This window comes from Seriola dumerili, unplaced genomic scaffold (assembly GCF_002260705.1).
Source record: "Seriola dumerili isolate Sdu_G_001 unplaced genomic scaffold, Sdu_1.0 BDQW01000079.1, whole genome shotgun sequence".
Classification (NCBI taxonomy): Eukaryota; Metazoa; Chordata; class Actinopteri; order Carangiformes; family Carangidae; genus Seriola; species Seriola dumerili.
This window is the reverse complement of record NW_019174334.1, coordinates 747,540-772,920: the sequence shown is the minus strand read 5'-3', so window position 1 is coordinate 772,920 and position 25,381 is coordinate 747,540. Positions and strand designations below refer to the sequence as shown.

Here is a 25,381-nt window from a genome sequence, read left to right as displayed (position 1 = left end):
ACGCAGACCTTGTGTGTACACACACGCATGCACAGACGTATATGATCTGTGACTGAAAGCTTCCAGAGCAAGGTGTGTGCGTTTCTCCGAATGAGTTATGATCATATGCGGAAAAGTGTGGGTGTGTGTGTGCTCCAGCCAGCCTGACACATGGAAGTCTGCCCGTAAAGACACAGACCCATCATACCATAAACAAACACACGCTGGTGTGAACATGTGCACACCGAGGTATGAACAATCAGGTGATGTTACTTATAGTACATAGACACACACATGCATGTGAACACACACCCACTGATGAGGAGATGGGCCCATGGTGATAAATTGTGGAATGCTATCTGTTGTGTGTATGAATGATGAATGTAGTAAAGTGAGCCGTGGAAAAAGCTGTCTCTGACAAGTTAATCTCTAATAAATTCTCCAGACTTCAACATTAAGGGGAGAGCGAAAGAAAGAGAGGGGGTGAAAAAAAAACAAAGGAGGGGTACTTTTTAGGGGTAAGAATATAATTGTCTGGTAACAAGAATCCTATTTCAGAAACTTTGGAAAATACATAAATGTGCCAAGCTACTTCTATAAGCTTGGGAATTCAACCTGTGTGTGAAGAAGAAAAGGGCTATGGGTGCGAACACAAAGATATGGATCTGTGTGTGTGTGTGTGTGTGTGTGTGCATGTGCAGTTGTCCACTATGCTGGTTCATTTAGGCAGTATAAAGGCCTGTGGTTGGGAGCCTGTGATGTATGGTGTAATCATGCTGTCTGATCAGCGGGCACTTGGCTCGGTTCATCTATTGCGAGCTGTCAGGCCTCCAGCCGAGGGTGAGGCCCTTCGATGGCGCTGGAGGAAACAGACGCTCTCTTTCAGCCTCTCCTTGTAAAGAGATATATGCTTAGATATATCAAATTTCTAATAATTCCTCAACTTCGCCCATTGTATGCAAGGGTGTATACACATGAGTGTTAATATTCGGCTAATGGAAACTACCAATTACAAAGTATGTTTGACCATGCGGGGGCAAAGATCAGGAGATGATGAAATAAATCAAGTTGTTAAATCAAAAACCTCAACCATTTCTAGATCAAAGATCAGGATGCTTGATCTACAAGTATGAGTAAAGAAACTAGTTGACCTATAATGATCTCACTATTGTATTTTGAATATCTTTTCTTACACTTTCTGTCCATTCTTTCCAGTCTTTTTTTGAGTGGAATGTTTCAACAGCTACTGAATAGATTGCCATGAAATTTGGTGCAGACGCTCAAGTACCTCACAGGATGAACCGTAACCACTTTGCTAATCCCTGAACTATCCTTCTAGTGCCATCATTAGGCTGAAATTTTAATTTGTCCAACAGGTTATGACCAAATTCCTGCAAAACTTATGACATTCGCATCATTTGGAATTTGCGGTTAGTCGCCATTATCAAATGTTAGGGCACTAACATGCTAAACTGAAATAGTGAACATGGTCAACATTTGATCTGCTAATCATCAACATGTTAGCGTTGTCACTCTGACGTTAGCATTTAGCTCAAAGCACCACTCTGCCGAACTACAGCCTCACAGAAACACTTTTACCTTGTCCTCTTACACATCTTGAGTTGAGTGTGGAATCATGGTCGGTTGTGTGCCTGTGATGCCCATTTACACACTGGATGCGATATTGGATTACATAAATAAACTTGATTTACTCTAGCCACCAGCCAAATTCTGGTTAAAACAGCCAATTTGGCAGGTCACCAAACATCACCTGGAGGTCTTTCTTTCTTGGTGGCTTGTTGATAAAATTGACAAAATGCCTGATCACTTTGATTTAGCAGCGACTCTGACCTGCAGGCAGGAAAGAAAGTTGCCTGATCTGCTAGCATCAAAGAACGTTAAGGCATCATCTCATTTGCAATGATTTTGCGGAAACCGAAATAACGAGCGTCTTAAAAACAAACCATCTATTATCCCATCCAGCCCGTCTGTTTTGAGTGCATGTTTGTATGCATCTGTGAGTGCATGCATTCTAAACAGGCCTAACTAATCATCCCAGGTCCCAACTCAGAAAACAGCCTCTAATCCACTTCCTTTAGGGACAAAGAGGCAGGAGAGTTACGCAAGGCCTGCGATTGATCGGCGGCACTAATGTGGAACGACCTATGACATCTGGCTTCTAAAGCTGGATGGCTCCTCTTCAAATGCTCCTCTTTATTCGAACAAACATGAACACGCACAAACTAAAAAGCAATCACAGTCATAGCGCTCATGCAGCCATGTTTGAGTTTATGTCGAGTGTACAAATATGCATGTATGGGCTCACCCACAAATAGAGATCTATATGGACATGAAAGGGGGGCACAAAAATGGAGGCGAAGTACACGCACAAATAAGGATATAGATGCACACAATGCTGTTAAGGTAATTGCGAAAATAAATACTTATTGTCAAGTTACTCCATTTATAACCACAGAGCACAAGTATTGCAGGACTGAGAACTAGCCTGAATGCAGGCTGTGAGAGTCAAAGAGCACGGAAATAACTTAGACTTTACTATAATAAACAAACCCTCTCAGCCAAAGAAACGCTGTCATTGTTGGTGAGAAGCAATTAGAGGTCCACGTTGAACCACTTCAGTGGGGACATCAGGGGTCAAGAGTATTTGAAGTGCACTGTTACTATACCTTTCACTTCTACTAAAGGCAGGAGGTTGAGGGCAAACAAAGCTGCTACTCTAAAAAACTTTGAGTGCACTTTGCTCGAATCACAGAGAGAGGTCTTAAGACAGCGAGACAAAGAGAGTCCCAAGTTTTACTGAAGCCAGTTCATTATCTAGAACTTGCATTCAGAAAATAGGTTTTCTCAAGAAATACAAGCTGAGTGACCGGAAAAAGAAACCACGGTACATTCTAATGCAATTGAAAAAGTCGCTCATGTAATACATGTAACTATCACTTTCAAATGCTGACAGTCAGAAGGCGTGTGTGTGTCAGCTGCAGTGATTCTTTTGTATTTTGTAAGAATCCTAAAAAACAAAGACAGGTGTTAAAATTATGAATCAAATAAAGTGATGTCAAAATATTTTAGTCTGACTATACAGTGGTTACCGGCTGCCGCCTGGAGGGACGCCAGCATGTTATATAAATGTGATGTAGATACCGCTGTCGTTACCCACTTGTTTCTGCAAAGGCTGGAAAAGATGAGTGTGTGTTTTATAGATAAGAGAAGGTTCTTTAGTTCTTCAACCACTTTGGCTCAATCCACCAGCTTTTCAAACTGACATTTGTCTCCCTTAACTCTTAATAGAATACTTTGAACAATTTAAGGAAATAACCCAACATTTTGGAAAATATACTCATTTGCTTTCTTCTTGTCATGAGCCACACTATGTCTTCGCTGGGTGCAGTGACTTCTTAGTCTTGTTATCACTGTGAGATTGCCAAGCTAGGTGAGTTTTTTTTTTTTTTTAATTTTGTTATACCTTTGTCAGGCTAACTGTTTCCCTGCATTTCCAGTCTTTATGCTAAGCTAAGACAACCAGCTATAGGCTGTGACTTCATAATGGACAGATATGAGACTGGTGTTCTTATCCAACTATCAGCAAGAATAAGTCCAGTTCCACAACTTTTCCTTCAGTAGTAGATCTAAATCTCTTTAGAAAAGACATTTCCGGGGCGTTGTGTGGCGTAGTGGTCTAAGCTGGCGCCCCATGTGTAGGGGCTACAGTCCTCGCTGCAGTTGGCCCCGGTTCGAGTCCCGCATCGGACGGCCCTTTACTGCATGTCATTCCCCCTCTCTCTGCCTCCCCAGCTCCTGTCTCTCTCTCTACTCTCCTGTCCAATAAAGGCACAAAAAAACCCAAAAAAATATACTTTAAAAAAAAGAAAAGACGTTTCTGGGTGAAAATTTTTTGATTTCAACTGTTCCGACATGATTTCGCAGTACTAGTAAAAACTACTTTTGGTTTAATGTTTTGTTTTACTAGGACAACAATAATATTTGAGACATTACTATCATAACTTTGTATTGTTTTCCAACCACTTTGGTTTATCCAGAGAGATTTGGGCACAGAAAACGGCACAAAAGGGGCTTTTTTATTATGTTATTATCCATCATTAAATTGTCATCAAAACACTTGGGACTCTGTTTGCAGTTTGTGAAAGAGCTCACTCAGTACAGAAGGAGTTTAAACTGATGGAAGAATGCCGGCTGGAGTTTTTCTGAGAACAGTAACTGGTGTGCAGATAATGAAGAGAACTGTTTGGATTCCAAACAAAGTGCCAGGTTAACACACCCTTCATCTCCCCATGCCGGGACAACGCTGGCACACAACTGCTATCAGTGCCTAGAGTTGAGAATTACATGAAATATGATCGATACTATCAAAATACAAAGAACAAAGGCAAGTTCTAAAAAAAAAAAAAAAAAAAAGACTGAAGAAGAAAAAGATGCTGCATATTCAAATTTGCAATTTGCTGTGCTGGCACTTGAGGGTATTTGATTTAAAGGTTTGCAAATGGGCTTGATTGTGGTGCAAAAACATCATCACTCAGTTTTGCCAAACACACAGACACAGGCATACGCACCGACATGCACACACAGAGGGCCACCATGTAAGCAGAGAGACTGTGCGCCGAGCCAGCACAGCATTAACGGTCTGATTTATACCACCGACAAAACTTGTTTTCGAAGATCGCTCTTCACACAAATATGCCGCAGAGCGCAGCTGGAAGCCATCACCCTGCCGCAGAAATCAAACGTGGTGGGATTAGCCATCCCAAAATGTATTTTCTAGCGCAAATCCCAGAGTAAACACAGAGTAGAGGAATGAGACGATGACAAGGAGGTTGGAAACAAACTGTTAGAGTCTTTGAACGTTTGTACCAGATCAGGCGTTTGATGTTGATACAGAGAGATGAGAGTCAGCAATGGAGATCAGGAAGGGAGGAGAAAGAGTGGGAAAAGAGAGAGGGGGGAAAAAAAAAAGAGAGAAGGTAGAAAGTGCCAGGCAGGGTACAAGGTGTAGTCGGCACCATTTGAAGTGGTTTTTCTATACAGCCAAAGAAGGAAGCAGAGAGAGAGAGAAGAACAAACAACGTGTAAGTGTGAGAAATCCTGGGAACTGCACTGAATGGATATCAACACCAGCCACCCGCCAAGGATAGTGTTTTCATTAACATGGGATTTCCAACATAGAAGTTCTGATTCCAGCACAGCAACGAATATGGCCCTCCCTTTCCTCTAAATCCATCTGCAAAGTTCAGCCTGTCATGGCTAGATAACATAACTCAGCTGATTGCTATCTCTGCTGTGTTATTGCTTTTGGATTTAGCAGGTGGACAGAACTGATAGATGCAGTAGATACCGTTCAGCTCTTCCAGACGCAACCTGGAATGTTACACTACAGTATACTGATCTTTGATCGCCACGCATGCAAGAGGATATTAACAATTTCGAACAGGTGGCAATATCCTGTGTCATTAAGAGTTCAGATGTGACCCATATCAATGTCTCTGCGATTATGATTTTTTTTTTTTTTTTTTTTTTTTTTAAAGAGTGATCCTGCACTCACGCTTTGAGAGATCCAAGCCCATGCACTTCAAATACACCCAATCAATCAAACTAATCTATCAGGTTATGTTTTATGCTGGTCATCAAAACTCCACATGCTGGTAACAATCTCTGCTACAATACACAAAGTGCTTCTGTCATATTTTCCATTTGTATAACCTCAGGAGGGGTGTAATTTCTAACTCTTGCTGAAAAGGTGCTACATTCACTGTACCTGCCAGTTACTCAGGGATATGGCTTATGGCATTACAGTCTGCACAACAAAAATAAAATAATGACATGCTTGCTTACTGTTCTGTGTCTTATGATTTGTATGGACCTTGGGTAAAACAAGGTTAATTTGATCATTATATACAGGGCAGCAGAATACAATTTGGAGTCCAAGTAATTATAACTGACTTATTTTGAAACTTTGAATGTTTCAAAATGAAAGGTTGAATTTATGAGCAGTAAAACACACTTTTGCTCAATTCAGTGCACGCAGGAGTTTTGCTGCTACAGCCCGACTTGGCCATATTTGGTCTCATATGACCAGTCGCTTACAGCGGCTAATGTTAGCTAATATTAGCAAAGTGTAGATAAATATTGCTTCTATATACTGCACATTACTGAGTCCTTTTGTTGACTTTATGACTCTTCTCCGCCTGTGCTACTGTGACGTCAGTTTAGCATTTTAGCAAAATGCTATAGTGGTTTAGTATTTGGTAATATGAAACAAATATGTCAAATTTGTATTACTAACTATTGCGTGGTGCTTTCGATCAAAGCATAATTTATGGTTCAAATGATATACAGATGTAAACGCATTAGGCCCACACATCCCAAACATAACTCTGATTTAAAAAAAAAAAAAAAAAAAAATGATGCATACAAGATTTTTTCTTGATGAAAAAATAAACCAAATTTATCTTCATCTTTAAAAATGGGAGGATCATTAATCTATCCTTGTTAAACATACAGTATGCCTGTCCACTGGCTACTTGTGTAACTAGGGATCATGTAACTTGTCATCGGTGCCTGAGGAATCATTCTCAGTATTGGCCCACAAGTAATAGCAGCATGTGATGACACACACACACACACCAAACACACACACACACACACACACACACACACACACACACACACACACACACACACACTGGTCTTTCGTCCACACTTCCTTTCTCTGTGCCCATTTCACTCCCCTCTTCTTCATTAATTCGCTCAACCACTAAATCACTCCAGCTCAGCCGGCCCACATTCAGACACGGACAGACAGAGAGAGCTGCTCTGATAAAAAAACTCCAGCCTTCCAATAATCAAGAAGCTTATGGGAAATAAAGTGCATGCAAGCAGTTGTGGAGGTATGCAAGAGAATAAATCAGCACTGAAGCAGTACATTTGTCTTAGTCCAGGTGTGTAGCATGCCTCCTGCTCACTTTTAAAATGGCTAGAAGTCAATAACCTGAAGCAGCGGCAGTCTGTAATAACTATTAAGTAATGTGATGGCAGAGTAAATGGGCAGCTGGTGACTGCGATGCTGAGGTCAAACCCTTCAACATCTCCAAACTACACAAACAGCAAGAGAAATGAGAGAGTTAGTAAATTTGTGGAAGCATTAAGAATAGAGGAAGCGATTGTGATGGAGGTGCAGAAAGACCAAAACATAACAATAATAAACCAGAGAGCAAAGAGAGGGATACAGAGACAAAGAGAAAGAGGGAGAATCTGTTACGTGGCTCTTACTCAGTACTTCATCCTTGGTCCATGTGTTGTCTATTACCTCCTGCTTCTTTGTTTCTGCCCTACTTCTAGCACACATACCCGCCGTGCCAACAACACGCCAGCCAAATTAATAGGAAATACACACACGCACACACACACACAAACACACTGGAGCGAGTGCCAGCATCCTTGCTCCAAGCTGGCGTGAGTACAACACACTGTTGCTTATCCAGTCAGAGCTTCCACCAGAGGCTATTTTCCAATCAAATCAAAAGAAGGGCTTAGCAGGTAGGTCCGGGCCTTTGTCTGTGGAGCTGGATGGTTGAAACAGACACTATGAGAATGTCCTCTCTGCTTGCTTAGTTGCTTTAATCCAGTGTTGGGCAGTCATTGTAATCCGCTCACTTGGATAACATAATTACATTACAAAAACAAAGTTACTAATCAGACCAGGAGATTATTATCAAATTACTGAAAAAACTTTGTGGTGGATCCGAGCCCTTGTTTGTTGTCGAGTGTGGTCGAGAGAAAGCCTGCACGACACACAGCGGCACATTACGTGTCCGGTGGAAAAGCAGACAAGTGCAGTTTTTGGCAAAAACATCTGAAATCTGTGGTGGTTTATCCCACAAAAACACATAAGAATACATAAGCCTTAAAAAGTCTGCCTGACATGGCCGTGTAGGCAACCAGAGGTTCTCATTACAAACCCGCATGATATGAAACATCCCCTCAATGGAACACATATTGTCTGCATGTCTCAATTACAGCCTGAATTCCTCGCTTAAGAAACGCACACACACACACACGGTTTTCTGCGAGCGCACTGATGCTTATGCGTGCATTCACTTGCAGACATGTGCACAGACAAAAATATATTTATAAATATGCAGAATAGGTTATGGTTTGTACAGTATGAGAACGACAGGGACTTAAACTTCACACACAGGCTTAGCCCAACTCTTCCATTTGCACTAAACAGAACCTGCTGTGTGTGTGTATGTGTGTGTGCATATGTACAAGTGTGTTTGGGCTTGGCCTGGCAGCAGAGCTCTCTCAGGTTACACACACACAGGAAGGCTCAGAGCAATAACAAAGGCCTTTCAAAGGAACCCTCAGCAGGTTAAGATAAAATGTTTTCGCTCAAACTGATAAAAAGCATCTGCAGCTTAAGTGTACAGGCGCTGGTATCAGTGGCGTGGTATTCGCCACAGATCGGCCGGCACAGATTAAAACAGAACCTGGGTTGGCTCTTTATTAGACACAAAAATACACACAGAGCGCTAAGAGTGAGTGTATGTGTCCGCTCTGTGCGTGTGTCCAGTCCGGTAATGACAGAAGCACCTGTGAGCTCTAAATCCACAGCCTGCCAACATTGTCCACAGTGAGAACCAGAAAACGAATAGTGTGCTATCGAGTGGTCCTACACTCTATAGACTCTTCACACAAGTCAAATTGTCCTGTAGCAGCGTCATTCTCATTACTCTCTTCATTTATAAGCAGTAGTGTCCTCTACAGACAAACATACACTACGTGCGGCAGTTGCAGGTGATTTGAGGTGACGGTCGTGCCCAACATGCTATGTACATGTGTTTTGATCCAGAAAGCCAGCATCTCTTAAGTGGAGAAGTTTAAAGTGGTGGTGGTGTGTGTGTGGCTATGTTTGTTTCTTCTGTACAACCACACTGGTTGACCGAGACCACAATTATTATTTATAGGAATGGCCCAGAAGGAGAAGACTCAGGCCAAGGAGATGTGTGCATGCATATATGTGTATTTGTGTGTGTGTGTGTGCGTTTGGGGTCATATTTATGCATGGTCACGCTAACATCTGTGCTGTCACTTTAGCATGTGTGCATACTGTATGACTGTACCACAGGGTGTCTGCAGCTTCTACCAAGTTTAAATCATGACTTTTATGACCTAATTGATGCCAGTTAAAATGAAATACAAGGCTACATTCCACAAGTGAAATAAATGTGAAATTGGAAACAATTGTATGCCTATCAGCATAGAGGCTGCTGTGATGGGGCTTTGACCCAAGAAGAAATAATGTGCAAAACTGAACTATTTTAAAGCAAAATTCCTGTTTATTACAAGAAAGGTCTCACCTTCCCAATTCCAGCCATCATTTCTATCACTGTACTCAATACAGTAAATGCAGATTACTTTAGTGGGTATATCAGTGAGATCTGATTACATGGCTACATCCAATGGGGCAAGCAAAATGAGCAGCCGGACATACGTTAATGCTTAATTCCAAAGGAAAGCTGTGTGCATGGACAACTAGAGCAAGCAGGTTTCCAGTAGCATTTTATGTTAGAGGTGGCCCCCATCCCCTTACATCAAAAGAAATGACTACCGGTACATTTTTATGAAATATAATATTAAGCTTTAGGCTCATACAGCAAGTTTAAAAAGAAATGTGCAGTGGCTCTACATCATATTACCTGCAGTAGATTCAGATGCCAGCTCCCAGTTAGGAGAGGCAGCAGGGAACACGTCGGCACACTAGCAGAGTTACGTGCTATTGTGCACAGGGCCAGCAGAAAAAACACTTGTAGACATTTTAATAAGACGCCCACCAAAAACAATCCAATATCTGTTTAAATGTAAGCTTAATTTAGAATATTTTCAGCAAGTTATCTTGAACCAGGAAGTCTAAAGTGTGACGGGTGTTTTTCAATGGACAGCTTGGGCAATTTTACCACTCACCTTTGTTCTTTCTTCCACATAAGTTCGCCTAACCTGGACTTTGTTGTAGCTTTGTTGGTGTGTTTCCAAAGCTCAGCAATTAACTTTATGAGTGCAAGGTCATTATTAGCAATGGGAAAGAATGCCAAAGCTATAGAAGTAAGACTCAGGTTGTATGATACTGGGATTTCCAATCAATATATAAAATCTAGACTTTCTTCTCTATATACACCCTTATAGCAGCATGTGCCCCTTGTCGCATCTCACCTGGAAGCCCTGGATGCGAGCCAGGTAGTCCAGCTGCTGTGCGGGCTGCACTGAGACGCCACAGGCCAGGGCCGGGTTCTTCCCCTTTATGGGCAGGGAGGCATCAGAAGTGGGTGACTGACCGTTAAGCAGCAGCTCCCTGGCCATAGTAGCAGTGGGGTTGGGTGAGGAGGTTGAGCCGCTGTAGTATGGAGGGTGTCCTGGGGGCAACGGGGCAGAGCAGGGCCCCATATCTTTGGATGTTATGTAGTTGACGGAGCCGCCACTGCTGCCGCCTGGGCCCGAACCACTGCCCCCCTGCTTCCTGCTAGCTTCCATCTCCTGGTAGACATCAGGGCTGAGGTGGAGCAGACCCTTCTGGGCTGGAGGGGTCAAAGAAGAGGGAGGGAGGGACGATGGATGGAAGAGGAAGAGGAAGAGGAAGAGGAAGAGGAAGAGTGAGGTGATAGGGAGAAGAGGAGAGGAAAATAGGAATAAAATAAGGGATGCATAAATGGACAGAGGTGAGATGGTGTAAGAGCAGTAGGTAGAGAATGAATACAGAAGAAATGGAGTTTATACAGGAGCAGAAATGGACAAAGGTAGGAGAGATTGAGGGAGAAAGAAGAGAGAAAAAGGGTTATTATTGCTCTCATTCTCAAGTGTCAAAATTATTTGCACACACACATTCCAACATCAGCTGCCACTTACTAACAAGCAATGCCAGGAGGGGTTTGTGCTAGAGGTTTTGATGGCCTCTAGCACTCGACCTGAAATGGACCTGTTGAAAACCTACCCAGACCCGATGTGCATAATTTAATTTTCAAAAAAGAGAGACTCGATCTGCAGGGGACCGAGAACAGATCCAACACAAATAGAAAAAAAAAACAAACATTTCATCATCATTTAATAATAGAAATCTTTTAGGCTCTTGATTTTCCAAAGAAAAGCTGGTGTTCAGTTCCCTTTTCAGAGCAAAACTCATTCTCCCTCTTGCTACAAAACACTGTTTTCTCCTGTAGTGATTGTAACGTTGCACTTGATAAGAGCTGATACTACAAAGATTCAGATCCTTTCATCCATTCAGGTAATGGACATGAGACCCGAGACCTGTGGCAGTAAAGCAAGACCCGACCTGACCTGACCCTATTGGACTGAGCAGAATTTGGACCCAACTCGTATCCTGGGTCAGGTCTCTGTTCCTCAGAACTGAGTGGACCCATGAAGATCTGCATGTGTGTGTGCCTAACTTGTGTGTGTTGGCTCTCAAACTGGCATTCCATCACCAAACATAGATGACAGTTTCATGCGGTCTGGCAGTTCCGAGCACTATCAAAGTGTCTTCTGGGAAACACACAAAGCTGCTTTCTTTCTCACTCTCAAACACAAACCCACCGACACAAACGGAGTGCCTACCAGTACCAGCAGAGCGGCTATGACTCCATCATTGGTGGAAAGCAGCACTGTCAGATAACTGGCATCCTACTTCACTTATACCTTATATATACTTATATATATATATATGTAACATCTCTTCAAAAGCAGACATGTCAGAACTCAGAAGCAGGTTTGGTCTCAGATCAAGAATCTTGTGAGAATATTTTGGTGGCTTGAGGAAAGATCCCGAGCGATTTGGATCCAAGAGGCGGAAGCACCTTTGTTGTCTGACCAGCTTTTATTTAACAGGACGCAGCTCGATCCAGACATGCTGTGGTTTGTAGCCAGCTGAGCACAACAGCGCTCCAAGCTTATGTTCCGATCCAGACCATTTGGATAAATCTAATTCGTTTATGTTGGCTTCCTGCACTCTGACATCACTGTCCAGAAATGGTCATGACAGGTGGAAATGAGGAAACACCAACGGGGTTGGTGTTCAGAACTTTCGTCACTTTGTGGCTGCGGTGGTGGAAGTGAGAGGGAGGAATATGTGACGTGAAAGAAGAAGAAGAAGAAGAAGAAGAAGAAGACGACTACGACATGTGAAAGGAGAGAAAGGATAAAAAAGAAGGATGAGCTGGGAGCCAGTTCAGATGGAAGAGGAGGTGGGGATGAGTGAATGTGAAAACCATGCGAAGCCTCCGAAGCCCAGCCAAGGTCACCAGAGACAGGAAGACCAGCTGTGTATGTGTCTGTGCGTACGTCTGTGAGCTTGTTTGTGTGTGCGTATGGACCAACAGCTGGGAGAAAGCGCATGACTGACAGGCCACTTCCTGTTTGAGTTACCGTCACACTCACACTCACACACACACACACACACACACACACACACACACACACACACACACACACACACACACACATAGAGCTTTAGCTTACTCTAGTCTAAGGTTTCTGGGAACCTGCAGACAGCATTATGAACAATGAAGTTTGCGCTCCATCCAGAAGAACAGAGAAGCTGAAGGAAACAGCTATGAAATCCAGGACTTATTACTCATACTACAACAAACTGACCCATGCCAGCAATGACACAACTGCTAGGATTTTTTTCCCCCCTCCCAATCATGATGACAACTTTAATTTGAATTTACACAAGTAAAACTTGCAGGCCTGTGCATTCTGAATGTAGCGTCATAAAAAATGAAAGGTGTTAGCCAACATGACATCAGCAGTGGACGAAGAGTATTGGAGGGGGGGCACTGAATGTAATCCATGTGAGTGTGTGTGATTGTCTACTTAAGTGTGTGTGGGCGTACATGTGAGGATGTTTGCATGTGATTGAGTGCTTGAAGCTGGTGTCAGATGGCAAGCGAGAGCGTGAGAGCAAGACAGAGCAAGAGTGAGACAAAGGAGGAGACACAGCGAGAGTGAATAAGTAAGAGTGACGGAGTGTGTTTGTGCGTGAGGATGTCGGACAGCGATTGTGAAATTGTCTACATGAAGTGGGAGCGAGTTAGAGAAAGGCAAGAGCGAGAGTTAGGTTGAGAAGTGGGGGAACAAAAGAGTGAAGGAGATTGTGTTTGTGGTGCTGGTTCCAGGCAGTTTCGGAGGGGTCCCACCCAGGCTCGGCGTCCAGTGGGCCAGGGGAGCGCTGGAGGGAAGCCAGAGCCAAGCATGAGACTGATCGAAAACAGATAGGGCCGAAGCCCGCCACTATAAATCACCACGGTGGAGCAAGACCTTCACATAGTTCACACATGCACACAGCGAACAGACACACATGCACACACACACATATGCACAGCAGGAAATGAAATGTGGCAACTCGAGTGAAAGGCCCTGCCGCAATACCCATGGGAATAGAAGGGAGAAAAATCACTCTCTTCTTCCTTCTTTTTCTTCCTTCTTTCTGCGCTCCCTTCCTGTCTCTAAGCCACCCTGTTTGTTGTAGCACTGCATCCCACAGCTCACCGGGGCAAAGGACACTTCTACACTCACACACACACATGCGCACACTTACACATACACAGTGATCGCCTGTGGGCGCCTGAGGTGTGTGTGTTTTGTATGGAAGAGGAACGGTAGTACAGAGCAATAACTGGACAGCCGGTGACACATTTACCCAATTTCTCCCAGTTTGCCTCACGTAATGCTGCACTGCTCCTTATGTAGGGTATAGCTGGTCAGCGACAGCACTGCAGGCATGTGGACAACAATTTGTATGTTCCAACAATGCAATTAACCCAATTTCTAAATGTCAATATACCACACCCTTTAAAGTTGTAATCCTTAATAATTACCCATATCCAACTGTTATTTTAAATGCTATTTATCCCCATCGTTTTTTTCATCTACTGGCGTTCAGTGCAGTTGTATTCTGTCATTCTTCTGCCTCCCTCTATATTGCGGTTTTACATGGTTAGTGGAAAGTTGACCTTTGCCACGTAGGATTAAAATTGTTTACCCACGCTCAAGCTATTCCAGCAATTCCAGCATGCACATACCAGACAAAAAAAAGAAAAAGCATGTATGTATTTCACGTAATGCGGATGACGACGTTCAGTCTGTGCACGTGTGAGTTCAGTATTAGCATGAGATAGGGTTGGGCGATATGTTAAAATTTTTCCAACCAGCCATCAGCAGTCCAACAACTGGTGATTGCCAATATATTTACACAGATGTGTGGATTCTGTTTGAGTAAATTTGTCTTCACATTATCCTCTGTCCCCCAAAGTCTTTAATGTGAAAATCTAATTTCACTGAAACATTACAGCCTACTCTTCTTTAATGAAACAAAATAAATCGTCTTGAGATCTTTGATAAGCCGTAAGCTGCAGAGAAAAGGCTGAACAGCTGTCCGACATTACTTGAAGGAGTCTGATGGCGTCAGATGAAGGACGCCTCTGTTTGCAGCTTCCAGGTGGACAAACAGGACAAATGATCAGGATGCACAACTGCACATTGCATACAGCTTTTGGTCTAGTTCTGAAATATGATTTTTAAAATGATGTAGCTTTTCAGCACCAGCGGATCAGACAGCAACCACTAAACAGACAGAAATCAGTGCAACAAAAGGGGGTGCATAATAGTCATGCGCAGGTCAGGGTTTTTTAAGGCCCGCACCCACCTGACCCACAGTGAGAGCCGCCCCGCTCTGCCTGACCTAAAGAAATGTGTTAACCAGCCACCTGAACCCAACCTGCAAACTGCCAATTTGAGCTCTCTCTCTCTCTCTCTCTCTCTCTTTTCCACAGTCAGAAACAAGCAGATACAACATTTACAAAGCACTTGATTTTGCTTTCATTTATTTTCATTCAGATTAATACGATTAAGAAAACAGATGAAAAGTAGCTGCTGCTGCCTGCTGTGCGTTCTTCAGCACCACGGAGGTGTGGAGAGCGGAGAGAGAGAGAGAGAGCGAGAGATGCTTTCTATTTCAGTGATAGTGAGAGACTTTTACTAATCCACCCTACCTTTGTGGAATAATTATACCTTTGTATTCTGTTTTAGAAAGGTGAGAAAACACTTTAAAATTGGTTATGGAGATTATTGACAGCCAGGGCACTATTGCACAATATAGCTCAATTAAATTATCAAGGGGTCAGACCATTAAATTAGCAAAATAAAATAAGAAAAATTGCCACCAAAAACCAAAAATATATTCATCCAATCATCCAACCCTAGCGTGAGCCAAGACTGTTGTTTGTCTTTGTTAATTAAAAACTGTGAAACAATGAACCTTCTAAGCCCATGGTTTGTGTCACAAGTTGCTCTTCTCCTACTGAGCATCTGAAACAGTCGTTGCTCTAAACTGCGTTTACTGGCCCTGAACGGAACTCTGGGATCTGCAACCACCACCAGCAACCACTGGTGTCGTGAAAGAAACCAGGACTGAAATCATAAAGGACACAATTTTAAAAGCTCCGTAAAATTGTATTTACTACGGCCTGTGGAATTTTCTTATTGACAAAAGAAAGTTTTGTTTAGTGTTTCTCAGCAAAACGCATTCTTCGTCTTTGAGAGAAAACAAAAATTGTGTTGAATAACATTTGCAAAGCCGCATTTTTTAAATATTATATATTGTGCAATGTTTACATCTGTGTTTCCTTGACAGCAGTCTTCTTCTCCTCTGCTTTTGTTGGCGCACTGCTACTTCTGTTGGAACGCAACCGCCGCCGACTGTCAATCAGCGGAATAGTGTAAAACCAACAGCAGGATGTGAATTACGCCACACGCGTGCTTGCACATGTGCGTCAGCCTGCACGATACAAACAAAATTGGGACCCGCTCGTAAAACATTGCTCCATAGTGCTTCTTAATAGTAGGAAGGAACCTAACTATGAAAGCAGCTTCTTTAATTTAAACACTTGTAAAATCTGTCAAGAATTTGATCTGGAAATATTTACAAGAAGAATGACTCACTTATTACTACTTGAACTTTGATCACAGAAATAATTCAAGACAACCTATTCTCTGCTGTTTGTGTGGGTCTTTAGAGGGTTTACTCTATAAACACACATCAGCACAAACATAATTTAGCAGTTTAAAAAAAATGTTACAATCAATCTGATGCCACAGCTTATTTTTATTGAGTGTGCTCCAATTCTGAAAACTGATTTATCTAGTCCCTGTTTTTTCTTTTTTGGTAAACAGCAAAGTCAATCAAAACAACAGACAAACCAGAAACATCTCCCATTCAGCAATCACAGACACACACAGACACAGACACAGACACACACACACACACACACACACACAAAACGGAGACCAGCTGTATCTGTTTGAATGAGTTGTAAATGGTGTTTATGCAATAAACATTATTCAGACATTAGCGTCGTGTGAGTGTTGTGTGGTTTGGGCAACTTTAAAGAGGTAATTAGCAGACAGTTAAGCCTCATGCTGAGTGTGAGATAAACTTAGAGTGGGAATGGCACTGGACCAAAGACACACTCCCAGCCAACAATAGGAATAATCACCAAATTAGGAAGACTTCGTTTCCCAGGGGGCTCTGCTCTGGAGGTATTGGGCAATTCCTGTAGCTTGGGCTACCATGGAAACCACAACCACAAAAATGGTTTATCCGAGAAAACAATCATTTATCTATAAACACAATTTAGATGATATATTATTCCAAAAATTGGACTAAATCACAGATATGAGTGCTATTTAATTTGTGGCAGGAGCTCCATTCTCATCTGGATTCTGTATATTGAGTCCGGACCAGCAAGGAGCAAACACAATAAGTCAGAGTGATTAGTCTTACCAATCTGCTTTGTACTTTTCAACATGAGAAAGCTGAAACATCACATTCATTCTCTCCAGGCTGAAGCTGGATACCCCGTGCTGGCAACACTGCAAAAAGCCTCCATTAGGCCCGAGTGACGACAGCACATTCAAAACTAATAAGGCTATCTGTTTGTTTTCCACTCTGCTGCTCCACATCTCACAGACTATTTATTTGTCCCCTAAACTGCTCTTTCTCAAGCTGCTGGCATTTACTTTGCTGGCATTTGGAGTGAAACTGCTCGCAGTGTGTTGTTTTATCAAGCTGGGACATCACAACAAATCAAGCTCAGGTAGTACAAAGCTCGGAAATCTGCTTAAGCAACACCATGATTATGAATTCTTTGCACATGTTATTTCACCTGTAGTAAACATTAACTTCCTTAACTCCCACACCATGTGGAGTAAATGATAAAATAACAGTGCTGCCAGACTATGGAGAGCAGGAAAACAACTGAAAATAGAATGTGAAGTCTTGAAATAGCGTTTTTACTTTGGTGAGAGGAAGGCTTTCTCATTGTTTTTATTTTGATTACAGACAAGACAGCCAACTTAACAACAGATACAGCAGATAGAAACCAGCTGTTTCCTACGAAATTACATCCTTACGCTTTTCATAGAAGGGCCCTTTGAGTCCTTTACCCTCTATACTGTAAGTGAAATGTCCCTTAAGGCCATTACATTCTCATGTGCATACACAAATCCTGTCATGAAACTATTTTGTATTTGTCTATGCTTTAAAATGTCCATAAGCAGATAATCTTTTCCAAATGAGGAGATGACTGAGGAGTCTTTTCCATGTCTCTGCATTTTCTGCATATTTGGATCAGAGACAGAGAGGCAGATGGACAGAGACTGAGTTGCATGTTTACATGCAGTCAAGTCAACAGGGTATATTTTATTTTGCAGCTTTAGCACGTTGACATGTTGGTTTTCAATGCACCAGGAGACAAAACGAGATTTAAGAGATCTGAACAAGACTTATGAGTATGAGTACACAGACATGTTCCACACATGTCCACTAGAAAACATGATGGCAACCTCCTGACAGCAAGAAGAAGAGCTTGTTTGTTTGTTGTATTTGGCAGAACAAAAAGAAAAAGTTGAAAAAAAGAAGACAGTGCGTGCAACATCTTAACAAGAATAGGACTGAGGATGTGGAATACAGTACTTGCATATAGTTTATAAAAAGTTTACTTCCATGTGCACAAGGGGCCTGAGCAGACAGTTGTGGACTGGATACATGATGAAATTTACATCATGCAGACCCCTTGTAGCCAAGTGGACGGCAGAACCATGAATTGTTGTGAGTACCAAAGTTTGTGTTAATCTATCTTGTAGATGTAGAGATATTTCACTGGATAGATGAATAATTGGCCCGCTGGTGGTGCTAGATAAAAAGTCAGAGGCTCACCAAAGTCAGTATGCTTCGTCCTCTGGAGACCACGACAGGTTTTACAAAATTTCATGTTGTCGAGACATTTAAGCCTGGAGCTAACTGGTGGACCGACCGGCATTCAAAGGTGGAACTTTACAGGTGAAGGCAGAGTTAGGTGTGGTCCGACCATTAAGTACTGAGTGTCCGTGTAATAATGCAGTAATGACTACTCATGAGTACTCATGTAACTAGATACCACCTTGTGATGAGATCAAACCAGCTGCGACGCCCGTCACCATGCTGACGTCCCGACCAATGACCACTAAGTAGTTATTATGACTTTTTTTTTTATTTTTTATATATATATATATATAAAAGAGAGCTGCCTCTAGACTTGTGACACCGTGTGCCAAGAACATGGAAATGAGATATATATATATCCACAGGGTATACTACTATACTTAGTAAGTTATACTACAACAATACTTCTTTAAGGGTTAACATGCACTTCCTTTGCAGCAGTGTTTGTAATGACAGTTAGGTTACTTCAAAGTTCCAGTACTTTTTTTATTGAGGTCATTATCTTATTTTGCCTGCAGCCGCCATGTGCTAGACACACACGGCTAAGTCAGATATATCTTACTTCATATAAATCCTCCTATCATATCATCACATATCCTGCCTCATGATGTGCTTTGTGTCTCTTGTGTGTATAGGATTAAGGGAATGTGTGTGTGTGCATCTGCGCCCCTGTGTGCTTGTGTGTTAATCCTGAGTGAAAGGCTACGTTTTTTGCACAGGAAGGCAGTGGGGGGACTCCCTGGAGGGCCTCAGTGTGCTGGCCCTGTAAGCCTGTGTGAATGAGCCTGAATTCGCAGGCTCCCCACGAGGACGCACGGCCGATTAAGCTGACAGTCAGAGGCCCATTGACCAGTCACAGAGATTAAACGCCGGGCCATCTTGTCGGCTAAAACCACCTGCAGGATAGAGGGAACGATGGAGAGACGGAGAGGAGGAGGAGAAGGAAATGGAGAGAGACACAGGGAGACGTGCGGATACTCACTGTTACTTGTCGCTTCGGTAAAAGACGCCTTTTGTCCATTCCAGCCTTTGTTGTCCATCTGTAGTGATGCGGAGAGACGGAGAGAAAGGGGGAGGTAAGAGAGATGTAGATTCTTGAACAGACAGCTTCTTCACGCATGTCAGACAAGTTCCTTCCTACTGTTTGGGCCACAAAGAGACGAGCGCTCACAGGAGGGGATGCTTAAGGAGCCTAGTGTCTGTCTAGGCCAGCTACTTAATTAAGGGGGTTGTCAATGTTCAGTGACTAAAAAAGGCTCCTATTCAGTGTGTTACTTCTTCTGTGGTATGCGTGTGTGCCTGCACAAACACACACAGCCACAAACACACGTGTGTGAAACAGAAAAACAAATTATTTCTGATGTGTGTGACAGTTAAGGAGATGACATGGTTGTAAACAAATGCACCCCACTTTAAACCCACCTGCCCCCCTCCACCCAAAGTCTCTTTACACTTTAGCACAGATCACCCACAGTCCCACGGTGGGAATGTAGTGCAACAGAGCTGCCAACAAAAGGGGAGGCAGGGAAGAGACAGAGAGAGAGAGAGAGATCTGAAGAGAGACAACCTGTCCTACAAAACAGGATCTTGTTTAATTATTCCGCAGAGCTCGGGGTTGTCTAAGGATCTAAAGAGAAGTAGGGCGCCCAACTAATTCTTATAAAGATGTTTTCAGAGTTGTCAAACCAATGCACAGCCATGTATCAGCCACTAACTCCATTCTGTCTAAATATTCCTTGCCGTGAGTGTAACCAGAAATGGCCTCACTGCTTATTTCCAGCACAGCAGACTCTCATTTATCCGAAACCTTAGACATCAAAACATGGTGGTTTATAGGGCTGACAAATAAAACATGCAATGATGCAAACAGAAATTCAATAACTTGTGTGCAACATTTGACATTTCCCTGTCGACACCTGCAGCTAGAGCATTTTCAGTGTGCAGAGGGTTCAGCACTTTCAAAGGCGTGATGTGCTGAAGCTTTAGAAATTTTTCAGGGGTAACTACATAACAGACCAGACTGAATACTTGACTGTTTAATATGAGGATTAAGGCAAAGGGATACATTGACTGCAAACTGGGTTGTGGTTTCTTTGGAGGATACGACTCAATTTCAAAGTCATTCTGATAAGAGCAATGTGTCGTCCTTTAGCTGTATGGTATGGCTGTCTGAATAAGATATATGCAGCAGCACATATCTAACTAATGAGCTGTCTGGGGAGCGCTGGATAAATCCTGGTTTCTGATTCCTAGTTATGTAACATCATCTCTATCTGTATCTGTTCCCTTGAGCTTAAAAACCAACGAGGTGAATAAAGATGATGGTGATCAATGGCTGCTTGAAAAACACATTCGGTTCAGAGGAGCTGAACAGGTTATGTAATAGGTCAGCAGCACTGGGACTCTTGATAAATCAGAGAATCGACTGAAGATCAGTATTTCTTGAATCGCCACAGGGCTATAGAGATGAGATAGTGTATAGACAAAATAAGGGCAGTGCACTGAATGTCTTTTATGTAATCCTTCAGCTTACAGCTGCACAGGTACTCACTAATGCGCAAACCCTGCTGGTAGCACGTCCGGAATACCAATTGCAAAACGTCCTACATAACATTTCAGTGTGTGCGTGCATGCGTGCACATCTTTAAAAAATGATGCTGAAGTCATCATGACTGGAGCTGAAACAATTAGTTTATCGATCAATTAGTTAACGGAGTGAAAATTAAGCAGCAACCATTTTTCTGAGGCAAAAAAGCCAATCATTTCCAGTTTCTCTGATGTGAGGATTTGCCACTTTTCTGTTTTATGTGATTGTAAACTGGGACTTTGGACTGTTGCTCAAACAAAACAGGCAATTTAAAGATGTCACAATGGGTTCTGGGAAATTGCGATGACATTTTACAGACTAACCGATTAATTGAAAAAATAACAGCTGGATTAAGTGATAGAGTTAATTATTATGGTAATTATAATGTAATTATATACGGTAATAATTATGGATATTTTTGAGTTATTTGAGTTGTGTTCATGGAATAAATTGCAAGTTGAATGGTTAACCACACCTGTTATAGGGCTAATCAGCATTTTGATACTATATATACTGTATATGGGTGTGGTATCCATTTATAAACATTTTGACCAAGCAAAGATCTGACCAGAACTGACACGTTGTCTGTTTTTGAAGGCAGTGCACTGATTTCCAATAACCTTTTCCCTGCGTGTGATGTGCATACAACTACGCTCCTTGATCAATAACGAAAATAATCATAAGCTGTAGTCTTAAGCTCCTTTTCTTCAGCAGAACACGATCTGTGAGAAACCACCTATGCTTAAATGAACGAACAGTTATACATCCTACCACGGTGAGACACGTGCATATAAACTGGCTGTAAAATATACATGTTATACAGTAGACGGCAGTAAAGCCGAGCTCGTACCTCGGTGGGGTTCTGCGGGACTGTGGAGGCCTTGTATCCCAGCTGCAGCAACATCGCCTCGGCCGCGTTCCGCTTGGCCACCTTCTTGTTGGGTCCTGTTCCCGTGGCGACCTCGTTATTCACCTTCACCTGCATGTGCACGGATGCAAACACACGCACAGGAGCAGACACACAAACACGCACGTGTCAACAAGCGCATACACGTGAAATAAAGATATGCAGATGAAAGGCAACATTTTCAGATCCCTGCCTTTGCTCTAGTTTTCACACTTTCAGTCAAGAACACTTTGCTTCGCTCTCTGAGTCGAGTCAGCCGTGCAATTTACATCGCACAAAAAACGCTCCAAGTCAAGTGTTTGTTTTTCAGTGATCCCAAAACATTAAATCTGTCTACACAGAATGTAAGCAGATATTTCCAAGAGAATATCAGACGTCGTTATGTTATGCAAACAGACAATTACACTGTACAAATAACATTCTGGGAGCCAAACCCTGTGAACAGCCAGGCCTCAGTGCACTTACTCAAAGTGGTCTGACATGCTCAGTAAGTGCTCGCCTGAATGCATCAAGTAGGCCACAACATACAACAAGAAAGAAAACCTTAATAAATTACGAAATTACTAAAATAAACACAACAACTCTTGTTTTTTTTAAATTGTAAATGATGATCACCCCAACAAATGCTTCTGACACAAAGTGGAGCCTTTTTCTCTAACTAGTGATGGCTTCAGACAAAAGATCCAAAAACAGAGACTCATTTGAGCCCTGCTGCTTACTGAGGGAAACAATGTGGAAATTTTAGAAGAGTGAGTGGACTGCACAAAAGGAACACACACTCGCAGGGCTTAATGTGTGTATCAAAGAGGCATGGAGAACAGGTTTGAGGCCGAATTGATGCCTGACGCTAAGAGAAGCTCTGTCCGTCTTATGAAAGAAAAGGTTTACGGAAAGAGAGACAAAGAGTGAGAGTTTGACTGAGAGAGACAGAGACAGAAAGAGAAACTGCAGTTAAACTGTTGCGCGTACGTTTAAGTGGACTGGGTTACACCAGCTCCACTTGTTGTTTGTCTTATACAGACTTCTGACTTGGGTTGACTCATGCTGACACAAACGGATTATAGCAACAGTAGTAACAACCAAAAGACAACACTTACACTTGTCTTCAAATCTAAATGTTCACTATTAACAAAGCTTAATGTCTGTTTTATATTATGTCTTTCGTGATTGCGGTCCAGGTTTTGCATATTTTTATATTTTCCTTTCTGCCAAAAGAGACTGTGAAACACTTTGCTTTGTAAAGCAGTTTTCAATCATTCTGTCATCCACAGACACTGTAGACATCTAGACTATAACCTGGTCACTGCAATACCATTTACATGGCTCACAGTGAGACAGTTTAAAAAGAAGCCTGACTTTACATAATGTTCTTGATTATCAGGTTCAGTTTGAAAGGATGTGCGATGGCTAACGGTGAACAGCTCATCAAAGCATGACTGAACCTAAATGAAACAGGAAAACTCATTCATTTGAAGGGATGGGTCTGTGAGTTTTCAGAATAATGCTTTAATCTTGTATTAAGTGAGTTATTAGCATGCATGTACTAAGAGAGACTGGCAGTTAGTAAGAAAGCTTTAACGTTTAAGCCTGTAAAAGTAATGGGGGTTAAATAGAGACAGACAATGTCAATTCCAATCAAAAACTAGGCAGATTCAAATTTAAGGCTGAGAGTAATGTATCAGCGACGAGTCTAAACCACGCCAGGTTTACAATAACTTATAGCAAGCTGTTTTCCTGTCATCTCGTAATGATGTGGCTTTTTTATACATGACCTAATGCAGCTCTGAAAAAAAGGTAACTGTGATGAGATCCCTTCCTCAGACAAAGTCCCTGCTCTGTTTACTGGATTAGTGATAAACAGCAAATCATCCATAACTTTGTTAAGGGTTAAAGGTCGCTGCTGCAGCAAGACCATGAAATTTTATTCTGTTAATGAATACTGGCCCCTTACTACACCACCACAGTTCTGAAGCACAGAAGACAGTCTGTGCGCTTTCTTTACTAGTAACAACAGCTTGAAATGGCAATTTAATAGTATAAAAGAGTTGGCTGCTCCACCGAGAAAAACAGGCCTGTAAAGATGGATGTTCTTCTATTCTGAGCTTTAACTGCACGCAATAAAAATAATGAATATTAAACAGAACTCTTCAGGGGGGAATGGGGAGGATGGGAGACAGGGAGGGTGAGTGAGAGAGGAGTAGAGAGAGAGAGAGAGAGAGAGTAAAGAAGCCAGCAGGAGAACAAAGAGATCCAAGACTACATCAGTGTACAGAACAGACTTTCTGACTAAATTATAAACGATCTTCTACATACAAAATGGTACTAGAGGTAAAATCTATTTATATGTGGTGAAAAGCTGTAAACAGCTGTACAACAAGCTTTGATATCCAAGATAACTTTCAATTATGTACTTGAACATTAAGCAATAACACATTTTTTATTCCTTAATACTGTTAACAATGAAAAACATGGGTGGCTCAGTTACTGTTAACAATCTTTGCAGCTGATAACAGATAAAGAAAAAAAAAATGTATTAAAAAAGGAACTGTACAGCTCGATAAATATTTTCTATATAAAGCTGGTTAATGGTTTCAGAGTTTTGTTTCTCCATGTAAGTTTAGCTTTGTTTGAACATAGTGGAGGAATTGTAAAAATGGGTTGCACCATACAGGTAAGTTACAACGTTCTTAAAATGTACACCTCCTTCAAGCAAGTGTCGAGAAAAACACGTTTCTATAACATAACATAAATGACACTCTGCGTGTACGGTTAGTGTCGGTTAGTGCTGGTATCACTTCATTGCTTGTAATAGAATCTTTCACAGAGATAGAGAGATCGAGTTTTTGTTGGCGTTTTTCATTATTTACGAACACATTCCTGTGTGTGATACAGCAAATCATCAAAGACATCAAAGAACAATAGAAGCAATTTATAAATGATCATCGAGTTATCAACACTTTATCGTATGTTAGATATGTTAGATTCTATGCTGCTTTCTCCTGTTTACTAAAACATTGTAGGTCTCCATTGTAAGTCTCCTAATTTCTAGTTAGTAGTGTTATAGCACACATGCAGATGGTGCAAATGACCAAAGCGGAGAGTTTAGTCTGAGACTAACTTGTTACAACATGGGAGTATGTTCAGTTGGTGCAACAGGCTGCAGAAATGGGAGGCAGAGCAAAGGCCTGATGCATACTCATGATGTAAACCCTATTTGCCTCGGGCCTTGTGCTACAACATGGAGTATATTGGTCGCATACAGGATTGGCCTGGGAGTGCACACATGACAGAAATAGGAAACCAGATCATAGTCTCACGAGGAAACTAAGAAACATGTGTTCTTGTGTAAAGAGGTTATATAATGCTGCTGACTTCCTTTGGCCAGACAGAGAGGGTTTACTCTTGTTATTGCTATTGGCTTGTTCTCTGTTTTGAACCTACTCCCAACAAGGTAATAAAGCACCTTCCAAACCATATTCTTCATCCACCAACTCATGCTCCGATCATTTGATTAATCCATTACAGTAAAATTCAGCAGATGATCATTAAGCTCCTGTTTTTCCTGGGC

The 25,381-nt window shown here is 42.0% G+C and overlaps 1 protein-coding gene across 2 annotated transcripts in view; it reads right to left on the bottom strand.

The window, feature by feature from the left end:
* The window catches only part of stau2 (staufen double-stranded RNA binding protein 2), a 102,420-nt gene that overhangs the window by 42,693 nt on the left and 34,346 nt on the right, over positions 1–25,381 (bottom strand). For both annotated transcript variants that reach the window (XM_022744236.1, XM_022744238.1), the window contains exons 10-12: positions 21,757–21,885; positions 19,302–19,359; positions 10,222–10,583 (exon numbers count right to left, since the gene is read on the bottom strand). In XM_022744236.1, coding sequence (XP_022599957.1) covers positions 10,222–10,583; positions 19,302–19,359; positions 21,757–21,885 — 549 coding nt within the window. The remainder of the gene's footprint in view (positions 1–10,221; positions 10,584–19,301; positions 19,360–21,756; positions 21,886–25,381) is intronic.